The sequence below is a fragment of the Sphaeramia orbicularis genome, chromosome 9 (assembly GCF_902148855.1).
Source record: "Sphaeramia orbicularis chromosome 9, fSphaOr1.1, whole genome shotgun sequence".
In the NCBI taxonomy this organism is placed as follows: domain Eukaryota; kingdom Metazoa; phylum Chordata; class Actinopteri; order Kurtiformes; family Apogonidae; genus Sphaeramia; species Sphaeramia orbicularis.
In genome coordinates, this window is record NC_043965.1 from 44862252 (window position 1) to 44875638 (window position 13387).

The 13387-nt window shown below is 37.8% G+C and overlaps 1 protein-coding gene across 1 annotated transcript in view; it reads left to right on the forward strand.

Moving 5' to 3' along the window:
* The window catches only part of nsmfb (NMDA receptor synaptonuclear signaling and neuronal migration factor b), a 159302-nt gene that overhangs the window by 104006 nt on the left and 41909 nt on the right, over positions 1-13387 (forward strand). The window contains exons 9-13 of the mRNA XM_030144610.1: positions 1404-1531; positions 1668-1751; positions 6556-6589; positions 6877-6947; positions 11329-11408. Coding sequence (XP_030000470.1) covers positions 1404-1531; positions 1668-1751; positions 6556-6589; positions 6877-6947; positions 11329-11408 — 397 coding nt within the window. The remainder of the gene's footprint in view (positions 1-1403; positions 1532-1667; positions 1752-6555; positions 6590-6876; positions 6948-11328; positions 11409-13387) is intronic.

Consider the following 13387-nt stretch of genomic DNA (forward strand, 5'->3'; position numbering starts at 1 on the left):
TCATTTTCGTTCAGGGGCCACATACAGCCTCATATGATCTAAAGTGGGCCGTACCAGTAAAATAATATAAATTATAGGATAAGAACTTATAAGTAATGTCAATTCCATAGTCTTCTCTATGTTTTTAAGTGAAAAAAGTAAAATTCTGCAATAAAAATGTTTACATCTACAAACTGTATTTGAACATAAAATGAACAAATATGAACAACCTGAAAATGTTTAAGAAAAATAAGTGCAATTTTAACAATGTTACTCCTTAGTTTATCATTTATACATGTGCATCACAACTTACAGATCACAGTGGATCTACAAATGTATAAAATATTTAGTAATATTCAGAATACTGGTAAAATTCCATATACTTCTCTTAAGACATTTCAGGCTGTTCACATTTTTTGTAAAAGGCTAGTCTGTAAAAGTAAACATTTTTGTGTAATTCTACTTTTTTCACACTAAAATAAAGAGAGTTTTCATTATTTATGGGTAGTTATGATAGTTTTTACTGGTCTGACGCACTTAAGATTGAATTGACCTAAAATGATTTTAACATCACTGATTGTTAATATCTTCAGTGTAATTTTTGCATTTCACAAATTCATCCCAGGGGCCGGAATGGACCCTTTGGGGGGCCGGTTTTGGCCCCCGGGCCGCATGTTTGACACCTGTGATATAGTTTATTACAAAATGTGTCAGTTTACTACATAATGCGGCTTTATTACAAGATGACGTGACATTCTTATTACATTTTGAACTTTTATTACATAATGGGAATTTATTACATAATGCGGCTCAACAACGCGTCAAATAAAAATGTGTTTTATCTGAAAAATTATTTCTCTTTTATCTCAGTAAATATGTTCAAATCGACCCAAACTGCTCCCAAACTTGCTTCATAACATTTTCTACATGTGGTTTGAATTTTTAGCCCCAGTTTCATAGAAGCACCCACATGCAGACCCATTGTGTGTCTTGGTGTTTGTCCAATGTGTGTATATATGTGTGTGTGTGGTTGTGCTGTGTGTGTGTGGTTGTGCTGTGTTCCGCCTGTTCCCCTGTTCTGCGTTTTGTTAACTCTATGTGTATCTGTTCGAGGCCGTTGCCTTCACACACACCTCTCCTCATCTGTCGACCTGTTGTCCACATGTGCCTGTTGCTTGGTGTCACAGCTGCGTGCGCCGTTATTCTATCATTTCATGTGTCGCTGTCTGATTTTAACTCCTCTTCGTCCCTCTTCGTCTCCGTGTTAGAAAAATAAAACAACAGGTGCAACGCTTTAAAACTGGAGCGCCCTCATCTCTAATGGTGTTTGCGTGTTATCCTTTCATCTTCCCTCTTTGTTCCTGTGTGTGTGTGTGTGTGTGTGTGTGTGTGTGTGTGTGTGTGTGTGTGTGTGTGTGAGCCAGGTGGCGAGCTTCAGACCTCCTCAGGGACTCTAGATGAAGGGCTGGATGAGGATGCTGACTGGGAGGAGGAGAGGGAGTCGGAGAGAGCGGCTTGCGAGGGAGAGGATTTTAGTCCACCTAAAATCATGGCAAGGATTATTTTTGTTCTCACTTTTACAATCTGTCTGTGGAGATTAAAAACCAGCATCATTAGCAACAACATCTGAACTGTATCTTTAAAGCACCAGTGAAAAATAATAGCTGCCTCTTTTGTTTTTTTCACAGCTGATATCCTCCAAAGTCCCTAAGGCCGAATATGTTCCCAACATCATCCGCAGGGACGACCCCTCCATCATCCCCATTCTTTATGTAAGATTCAACCACTAACAATGTGATAATAGCTACACTCACAACATACCTGTCAGTGAAGATGAGGTGAAGAATCAACATTTTTGGAGCAAATACACTAGACCACAGGTGTCAAACATACAGCCCGTGGCTAGGGATGGGAATCGATAACCGGTTCTTTTTTCCCAGAGCTCGATTCCTTGGAATCGTTTGCGTGCCTGCTTAACGATTCTGCTTATTGATTCCGCCTTCGTTGTGCATGCGCGATGACGTCACACGTACGCTGCATTGGTCAGAACGTGGCCAACATGGCGTTGAGGCAGAAACGGTCTAAACAGACGACACCAGGTCCACTTACTTCGAACACTTGCAAAGCTTCCATGTCTTCAAAAGGGTGGAATCCCTCCAATATCCTCAAACATTTGTCCACAGCATGTGAATCATTTACAGGAATGTCACGTATTTGATACTCAGCGGCGCTTGTGAATGTAGCAGCAGAGTGAATGCCGGGCTGGTTCTGGTGTGGGCAACAAACGTAACTCCTCAAATAGAAGTTTCCGAAGGCAAGAACGGAAAGGAAATGAGGTGCACAACAACAGGAGACAAGCCTAGTCGAGTTGAACCGGTTTCACATAGTAGAAATGCGGCAATAGAGGAATTAGTAAAGTGTCTTTAGTTTCACTTTCACTGTACCCCCCCCCCCCCCGACCCATCTGTTATTATTATTTGTACATACTGTATGTATTATATTTTCTGTGCAGAGATGGAAATATACAAGACAGTTAATGCAAACACACCAGTTTGTACTCTTTTATTCCCTCACTCAATGAGAATTGATAAGAGAATCGATAAGGAATCGGATCGATAAGCAATATCAATAATGGAATCGGAATCGTTAAATTCTTAACAATTCCCATCCCTACCCGTGGCCCACCAAAGGATCCAGTTCGGCCTAGGGTGTCACAAAAATCACTTTTCTCTTCAGATCATGGTGTTATTTAAACCAGTTAATCTCCAACATGATAATACACCCCCAAAAAATTTCAGCAAAATCCGTCAACATTTGACCCCCCACCACAAACTATGAAGGGTCTGTCAAAAAACGCCAAAAAATGCTGTTTTTAGTGCATTACCATGCTTAATGGATACTAAATGGATACTAAAGTGCATAAAGTAAAGACATCCATACTGCGTCACATGTGGTACCTGACTGAGTTTACTGTGGTACTAATGCCCCGTTTCCACTCCGTGGTATCACCTTGACTCAACTTGACTCAGCTCGGCCTTTTTATGTTTCCATTATGAAAAAGGACCTGGAATCTGGTACCTGGTACTACTTTTTTGTTATCATGTCCACTGAGGTTCCAGGACTGGGGACCAGATACTAAAAGGTGACGTGTAAACACTGCAGAGCACTGATTGGTCACACAGTTTTCTCTGTGACCCACCGTTTTATAAAAAACAGATGTGGAAGTGGACAGTAAATATAGCGGTACATTAATTCATATGATAACAGCCCAAAACTACACCATGATTAGTCGAGGAGATTCAGTCTTTGGTGGCCGACGTAAAAATTCAGACAAGACAACATGCAACGAGTGAGTTTATCAGCAACTCTCTGAGCAGACGACATGGAAATAACACGCCGCATCGCTATGACGACCAGGTACTGTAAAGTCGGTAGTAGTCAAGGCGAGCCGAGACGAGACGAGCTTGTTCTACGTAGTGGAAACACGGCATAAGTCTCTTTGTTAAAGAAGTACCAATATAAACCAAAGCAGCCATGGCAAGACAAGTGCAGGCCAACCCCAAACCTGCGGGATTCACTGGAGGAAAGCCCACCTTTCCCAAACAGAAGTTCCTGCGTGGACAGCAGCCTGACCTGGATGGTGTGTTCAACTAGATTTACTGGTCTGAACTTCTTTCTATTTCAAGTTTTTAGCCTATAATTGAGTTATTTTATCTTAAAATCACCTTATTTTCACTTATATTCCACCTGATACAATAACCTATGGAGTTGATATTACAGGGACGCTGTAAAATACCAGAAAAAGCAATTTGTGGACACTTAAGACTTCATTATATGTAATTTTCTTGGTTAAAATGAGCGTTTATGGCGTTTTTGACAGGCCCTTCATACTTTGTGGTGGGGGGGGTCAAACGTTGACGGATTTTGCTGAAATTTTTGGGGGGGGCTATTATCATGTTGGAGATTAACTGGTTTAAATAACGCAGTGATCTGAAGAGAAAAGTGATTTTTGAGACGCCCTAATCCGGCCTTTGGGATGAATTTGTAAAATACAAGAACTACACTGACAATATTAATTATCAATAGTCTATACAGACCAATTCGATTTGAAGTTGGTCAGACCTATAACATACTATCATAAACTTTTACCACACATTTCTCTGTGTAAAAAAGGAAAATTACATACGGGGGGGGGCTGAAAAGTTCATATCCTGACTAAGAAGGAGTTGTTCCACAGCAATGAAACTTGGCATACATTAAATTCAACCTCTCCTGATACTAACTGCATGGTTTCCTTCCAGATAAACCCACATTGGATAATAATTTAGGACTTTGAAAAGTGGTACTACAGACATTTCATGAACCATCCTTGGCACTGTGGTTTTATCAAATGTCTGCAGAAAAAGGGTTCGCCCCCAAGGACATTCATGCTGACATGGTTGCTATAGGGGACGATGCTCCAGCTTTATCAACTGTGTAAAACTGGGAAGATGAATTCAAGAGGGGTAGGGAGAATGAGGGAGGGGTGAAAAGCAAGCATTTTCATGAAATGTCTGTGGTACTACTTTTCAAAGTAGTCCTAACCTAAGGCTGCTAAAACCATTAGAGTTGTTAGAGTCAGTCTTTATTTGGTCCACTCTGAACATACGTGACACCTTAAACTGGGTGCTACCTGATATTAAACAGAAGAAGAAGAGATAATCCACTCTGAGCGATTGTACGTGGTGGTGACCTGTTCCATCTGTCGATTATAAACAGCTGGTGTTAAGGTGACAAACCACATTTACATGTAGTGATACACGAAGGAAAATCTTCTGATTATTATATTCCATTTCTGTTATTCCATCCTCCTAATTCTCTTTCAAACTTACTCATTGGACCTTTAAGTCTCGTAAAAAATCCCAGAAATAGAAAGCAGTGACTCAAGGGTTCATTTTTCTCTGAGTCACCCAAGTAATGTACAAATAAATGTTTGTTTGTTCACGAAGGCAGTTTTTCCCCTCTGCACCAGCTGGTATTGTTTTTCCTGGAAATTTAAAAAAAAAAAAAAAAAAAAACTTCAAGGCTGCAATCTCCATATTTTTTCCTTCACATTTTGGTTGCTAACGATAATGCTGCAATAACTATTGGATGGATCACCTTGAAAATTGCTCCGGTTTAACATTCTCCTGCAAGATGAAGCTGAAATTGATAAAATGAGCTCTTTGGGAAACAAGACTTGCATTCTTAACTGCATTCCCATCATCCTTTGCTGTGGTTCATGTTTAGTGGTAATTACCCAATGTGAGAAAACTGAACTAACATTATGTCTGCTCCAGGATCATAACATTTTTAATTGGACTTTTTGTCATCCATGTTGCGTAAAATATGTATATCATATATATTTTCCGGTGGGCCAGAGGCGCAACAGCCCAAAAAAATTATCCACTATAAGAAAAAAAAGAGAACAGCCCAAAAAATTATCCACCATAAGAAAAAAAGAGAACAGCCCAAAAAATTATCCACTATAAGAAAAAAGAGAACAGCCCAAAAAATTATCTACTATAAGGAAAAAAAATGAGAACAGCCCAAAAAATTATCCACTATAAGAAAAAAAAAACCATCATCCACCTTTTTTAATTAGGGGGGCGCTGTTTACCCTAAAGGTCTCTTGCTTTAAAATTAAGGCCACCACAAAAAATAAAAACACAGGCTGAAAATTTTTAAGGCCTTCAGCTAATGTGGCTAATGCTAACAAAGAAACCCACTGGAAGTGGAGGTCGGTGAAAAATAAAAATAGAGTTATTTTAAAAATATATAGTAGATAATTTTTGGGGTTTTCTCTTTTTCTCTAATAGTGGATATTTTTTTGGGCTGTTCTTTTTTTTTTCTCATAGTGGATAATTTTTTGGGCCGTTCTCATTTTTTTTTTCCTTATAGTGGATAATTTTGTGGGCCGTTCTCATTTTTTTTCTTATAGTGGATAATTTTTTGGGCTGTTCTCATTTTTTTTTCCTTATAGTGGATAATTTTTTAAGCTGTTCTCTTTTTTTCTTATAGTGGATTATTTTTTGGGCCGTTCTCATTTTTTTTCCTTATAGTGGATGATTTTTTAGGCTGTTCTCTTTTTTTCTTATAGTGGATTATTTTTTAGGCTGTTCTCTTTTTTGTCCTTATAGTGGATTATTTTTTGGGCTGTTGCACCTCTGGGCCACCGTAATATTAGTATATCAGTGATGCATCATAACTACATCAAAAATAGAGTGAATTTTATCCTATTTTAATAGCTGTGAAAACACAATATAAAATGCTTTTCCTGTCCTGATGATCACCTCATAATCACTCAGTTTTACCTTGTGGTACATTATTTTAGTTTTTTTTTTTAATTGTGTTTTTAAATACCATTGTAAATTATAATTGGCTGTCAGTACAATCTGCACTCCTAGAAATACTTAGTGCTTAAACAAATCTAATTCATGAATGCCTGTAAATGAACTAATCACCTGTGTGGGAGATCAGCAGGTTGTTCATTTTCAATCAGTTTCTGCTCAGTGTGGTTTAATCAAAGAATAATGTTCTCTTCATCTTCTATTAAAGGACCATGAACACGCCACATTTGATGACATCCTCGGTGAGTGGGACCCGGCTCTTTTATTTATTTATTTACTTACTTTTTTTTTTTTTAAACCTTGGTTCTCAAGTGAAAATTGCTCTTCTAGTGTAAATGTGAAAAAGATGAGGGTGGAATAAGTTACAGCTCGCCGGAGCTCTGAGATGACTCATTGTTTTTCTGTATGTGTGTTCGTGAGTGTCTGGAGAGACGGCCAATTTATGTGTCTTGCCATTATGGCTGAGTGGGAAAAGTGACACCTCTCTCTTTCTCCTCTGTCTGTCTTTCTCTGACTGTCTCACATCCAGAGGAGATAGAGAAGAAGCTGACTGCCTACAGAAAAGGCTGCAAAATCTGGAACATGCTCATCTTCTGCCAGGTGAGTGACTGGAAGGACAAATGTGGAATCATTCTGACATAACTGGGTCACGTTCTTTCAATAAATTATGGTTGGATAACCATAAGTCAAGATGGTACCGTCTAACTAGCAGTTATGGATTGCAGAGAATGGATATCCGCTGTTCGTTACAACAAATTATACTTTTAATTGTATGTGAATTTGACAATAATGATCTGTCTAAGTACTGGCAAGTGACAGTTTAGGGTTAAGAATAAATGTGGTTTTAACAGGAGCTTAAACACATTATATCATATTTAGTTGCATAGTTTTATGATGGTCAGAAATAGTTTGTAACCTTTCAATTGTTCCTGAACAAGTTTGAGAGAGTCAACTTATTTAATGTAACATGTATGCTCTGTCAACACTATGTGTTAGAGCTGCATAATATATCATTTGAGCATCGTCATTGCCATGTACATGTGCAGAATCAGAATCAGCTTTATTGCCCAAGTATGTGAACACATGCAAGGAATTTGGCTTCGATTTTTACATTGCTCTCGACATACATTTTCAACACAAACCCAGACAACATGTGGACCCAGACACAAAATAGACAAACAGTCCACTGGAGGCAAAGACAACAATGGGTGGAGATTTACAGTGGATTTACAATGGAATATGTACAGAGTGCAAACTGAAGTTTTTATACAGTGAGTGGATGAGTGGGTCTGGTCTATTAAAAATATATGTATATGTATATATTATTTACAGTGGATTTTACACTGCAGTATGTACAGAAAGTACAAATTGAAGTATTTATACAGTGAGTGGATATGTACAGGAATACAGTCAGTAAAAATATATGTTTTATATATATATATATATATATATATATATATATATATATATATATATATATATATTATTGTAGTGCAAATAGAGTTTTTTTACATAGTGCAAAAATATAAGTTGGTGAATTGGGGTCAGGGGGGTACTGACACTGGATGGGTCAGGAAGTGTTCATCAGAGTGACGGCCTGGGGAAAAAAACTGTTCTTGTGTCTGGTTGTTTTGGCGTACAGTGTTCTGTATCGCCTGCCAGAGGGAAGAAGTTCAAACAGGTTGTGTCCAGGGTGTGAGGGGTCTGCAGAGGTGTTTCCTGCCTGTTTCCTGACTCTGGGTGTGTAGAGGTCCTGAATGGTGGGCAGATCAGCACCAATGATCACCTCTGCAGTCCTGATTGTCCGTTTCAGTCTGTTCTTGTCCTGTTTGGTGGCTGATCCAATAGTCACATCGCAGGTCCTGCAATGTAGGAGGCAAATGAACTCAACGTGTTTTCATCTAATTTCAAGGGTACCTGACACACACTGTGCGCAGCGATCCACCAATCACATTTATTCTAAATCAGTTTGCCAAAGCAGACCACGCCCCTGCACATGGAGTGAGTCACTGGTAACAATGCAGCGTTTCCGTTAGTAAGGCTTTGCTGTGGCGCAGCACCACGTCCTGCCCCCTCCAATGAAAGTCTGCGAAGCTTCAGGAGGTACGGAAAAGATAAAGGAGCCTGAAGCCTTAAATCATTGTCCTGCCTCCAACTGGTACAGAACGCAGCAGCTAGGCTTCTCTCTGGTTTTAACAGGCGGCATCACATCCCCCCTATCCTGGCTTCACTCCATTGGCTTCCTGTGTGTTTTAGAATTGATGTTAAGATTTTACTGATCACTTTTAAAGCCCGAATTGGCCTGGCCCCTAGCTATAAAGCTGAGATGCTAGTTGACTACGAGCCAGTACGCAGCCTTAGATCCTCGGGGGGGCAGAGGGCTCCTGGCTGTTCCAAAGTCGAGGCTTAAATCTAAAGGTGACCTGGCCTTTTCCATCAGGGCCCCTCGACTGTGGAACGGCCTGCCTGAGGCGATAAGGCTGAGGAATCTGTGACATCTTTTAAATCACTTCTTAAAACACATTTTTATAGACTTGCTTTTATGTGATGTTTGTCCCTTTTTAATTTTTAATTTTAATTTTTTAAATTTGAAGTTTATCCTGTTTGATTATTAATTTATATTCATTCATTCATTCATTGTTTGTTTATTTCGAGCATTTATAGAATACAAACAAATTCGCACACAAAAAAAAAAGAAAAAATCATTCATTTATACTTGAAAAGGAGTGGGAAGAAGAAAAACTTATTTAATCCCACCCCCATTCTCATCATCAAATAACTGAACGTAATAACATTTTAAATACTCACTCCTGTCCTTCGACTTCAAGCCAGAACAATGAACAGAATAGAACAAAATAGGCCTATACCAAATTATATATATTCTCATACATGATGTTGCTTTATCTCATTTCTTCATTTTTGCATTTATTTGACGGCATCATGTTCTGTTATCCCTGCCCTCTTTACTCTGATTCACTTAATTTATTCAAAGTGTCATGTTTTTGCATTTGTTGTACGCATCTCTCTTATTGTGTTGCTTCTGTTTTAGTGTCTTTACTTGCATCTTGTATCCTGCTGTTGTGACCTCTGCTTTGTCTGTCAAAAGCACTTTGTAAACTTTCTTTTTAACCCTCTGGTATCCGGGTGCGCCTTTTAGGCACACTTTGCACTTCATTTTAAAAAAAACTTGATATTATTTTTCACAATTTAAATAAGGTTAGAATTCAAACGTTGTTCATTTTTGCATGATCTTTAAAATTCTGTCCACCAACTAAAATGTGCACATTGTAAACAAAAGAAAATCACCAGACTAGCATCTGTCTTCCAAGTGTGCCTAAAATGCACTATTTCTTCCATTTGATATGTATGATTAGACCTGACCTTGATTTACAAAAATAAAATCAAATTAGAGCAGAAAAATAAATCAGTATATAATATTCAATAGTTTGATTTATAGGTGTGCATTTTACGCACACTTGGTGACAGATGCTAGTATTTTTTAACATTTAACCTAGTGCCAAAAATAATAATGCAAATTAACCAATGTTGGACTTAATCTTTGACATATGCCAGGCTGAAAAAAATCAAATAATGTGATCCACTTTTTATGTAGTATATTGAAAAAAAAAAGTGGTTTTTTTGCATCCAAAAAAATGGTTTGTTTACATTACAAACACGGCATTTACAGGGTTAAAAAATGTGACAATTATTGAGTATTTGGTATTTTTAGTTACAGCTCACGTTGATGAAATAGAAAAAAGTGTAAAAAAATTAAAAACAAACTGTATGAAAAAAATTTTTTGACATTATTCCACAAGTGTGCCAAAAAGGCACACTTGGTGCTTAGTAAGGGCCTTGGTGGACGGGATACCGGAAGGTTAAAAGGTGCTACATAAATAAAGCAGTTATTATTATTATTATTATTATTAAAAGTTTCACTTTCACCTCTGCGGGCAGCACGGTCCACACTGCCTCGTACCCCCATAGTATTATAAGTCAGATGGAAACTGGTCGAGCCCCCCCCCCCCCCCTCCTGAATTACCCACAGCCACACCAACAGATCAATTCCACACACTGCAACGTTGAAAAATGGGCAATGAACAAGAGAAAATCACCGAAAACAAAGACTTTGTGCCAAAAAGAAAAGCAACGTCAGTTATCTGGAATTAATTCAGCTACAAGAAGGATAATATTGAAAAACGTGTTCTATGTCGATAGTGTCTCACACCTGTTGCCAGTGGTTCTCATCCTATCTGGTGACTTTCTGACATTTCAAGAAGTAATCATGTATCAGGTCAAGAGTGTTTTAGCATGAGGTGTACAGTAAGAAGATGCACTTAACACACATTCATGTTATGAATGTCATCATGACCCATACAGACCCAATGCGACTTTTGCCTTACTTCCCAAATTCTCTCTATTTAACATTTTGTAAGTGATTTATCACCATTTACCTTAACATTGTCTTCTCTATTTAGCATTTTTTTCAGTGAAAATCAGGTATTTTCCAGTATTTATTTTACTGATCATGTACTTTAATCATCATGCTGACATTATATTTGAGGGTTATCACACCAAAAACAGAGAAAACCTGAGAAAACGTTACTTTTCAGTCAGATCTATCATTAACTGAACATAATCCAAGCGTGTCCATCCACTGTCATTGATCCAACTCCATGGGTTTTACTGGGGAATCAATGTTATAGAAGATGATGGTATTTCCATGGTAACTACGGACCCTCTGAACGTCCAAATGGGTCATATGTGATGATCATGAAAAGATGACAAACTATTTTACACCAGTTATTTACATGTATTGATAGGATTAGTGGATCAACAGGTATTAAACAGTTTAGATGGTTTTGGTCACTGGTGTATCTTTGGGTCTTTATGGGTTAAGGTAGTTTACTTCCTGTAACATTAAAACATCAGCTGGGATTACAGCAGAATGTTTCATGCTAACGCTGACACCTTCCCCTAGGGAGGACCAGGACATCTGTACCTGCTCAAGAATAAAGTTGCGACCTTTGCCAAAGTGGAGAAAGAGGAAGACATGATCCAGTAAGACCTTTTCTTTTTACATAATTCTAGTGTTTTTGACAAGATATTGCACCTGAAAATAACAGGAGGTATAAAAGATCTGTTCGGCTGGAACATCTATTTTCTGTGAGGCCGCAGTAGCTCGGTGAGTCATTATTCAGCCTGTATGATTTGAAGCCAGTATTACATGCGGCATTTATAGTACTGTCAGCAGTGTTGCCTTTAAATGACTTCAAATTAAATGTCCTTTAGCGGCTTGAAAAATCAGGTTTTGCCTTTACGTGAATATCAGTGAAATGCATTGAAATGATTGCATTTACAATAAAAGCTTACTCCTCAAATGTGACTCTTATAAATGACTTGGCGCTCATGTGATAGCTCGTTCCTGACTTCATCAAGCCACTGTTCTGTTCTGATCTCAGCTCGTTCTGCTCATTTCCCATTGCTGCTCTTTAGGGTGGTCCAAAAACATTTTTTTAAGATTCTCTGGATTAGAACCCTGCATTTGGTTCCATATCTGGCCAAATTACTTCAGTCCAAATTTTATGCAAATTAATTAATATTTAAAGGTTGCACAAGACACGTGAAGATTGCTCTATATACTAAAACATAACTAGCCAAATGAATGAGGCATGTTAGAATAATTTGTAATTTTATTCTCAAAATCAAACTGCAACTCACATAAAAATGTTACTTAGAAAGTCCAGCAACCACTGTTGCTTTATTGAAATTACAAAAAACGTTCCTGTGTTCTTTGACAACTTGGAGCAAGTACTGTTTGTGATCTTCATTGTTTGTTCGGCTACAGTTGAAGTCTTGAATAAGCTCCACCTCTCTTTCAGCAACATCATTGACAATTTTTCTGGAATGCACAATTTTAGCAGCCTTCTGAAAGTCTGCATCATCAGCTCAGTCTTCCAGAGGAATTCTGAAGAATGTTTGTGGCAAATCCATGTGTCATTTGTTCATTACTTTTTCAATTTAAAACCAAAAATCAAATTCATTTTCAAAACCAGAATGAAAAACCGATAACGGTCATTTTTCCATTTCCCGATTTTGTGCTCAAATGAAAAATGGAAAACACTGATAACAACCGTTTCATTTGATTTTGTTATTTTCAGTATAGTTAAGGTGTCTGACCCGGAAGTAGTCATTACTAAGGAAAAAATAAACAAATGGAATCATGGCCGGACTGGAGGAATATTTGGCTATAATTAAGCAGCTGTTTGATACGTACGGAGGCGTATTGCATTCACACAAAAAAATTAATTCGGCTCTGTTTTTCTCAATTAACAAGATCATTTTCTTGTTAATTCAGAAAAAAAGAGCCAAATTTATTTTTTTTCAGAAAACAGTATCTCATTCTTTCAGAAAAAGAGCCAAATTTATTTTTTTGTGTGAATGATGCATGCTTCCGTACCAAACAGCTGCTTAATTATAGCAAAATATTCCTCCAGTCCGGCCATGATTCCTTGTGTTTACTTTTTCCCTAGTAACGACTACTTCCGGGTCAGACAACTGAACTATATTGAAAATAGCAAAATCGGATGAAACGGTCGTTATCAGTCCGTGTATCATTCGTTCATTCGTTTTTCAATTTAAGACCAAAAATGAAAAAAAAAAAAAAACGACTCGTTTTTTTGTTTTTCATTTTCAAAACAAGAATGAAAAACGGATAACGGTTCGTTTTTCCATTTCCCGATTTTGTGTTCAAATGAAACATGGAAAAAACGGATAATGACCGTTTCATCCGATTTTGCTATTTTCAACATAGTTCAGTTGTCTGACCCGGAAGTAGTCATTTCTAGGGAAAAAGTAAACACACAGACACAAAGAACAAAATGTCTTGCCTGAAGATACCTAAAAAAAATTGACTTAGGAAGGCTAAATTTTGAGGTTTTGCTTTCTTGACAACTGAATTTTCATACTGTGACAGCTGTTTAAGGAATGCCAAATCATTTGCAGGGGCTTTCGCTGGTGATGGGGCTTCAAACCATGCA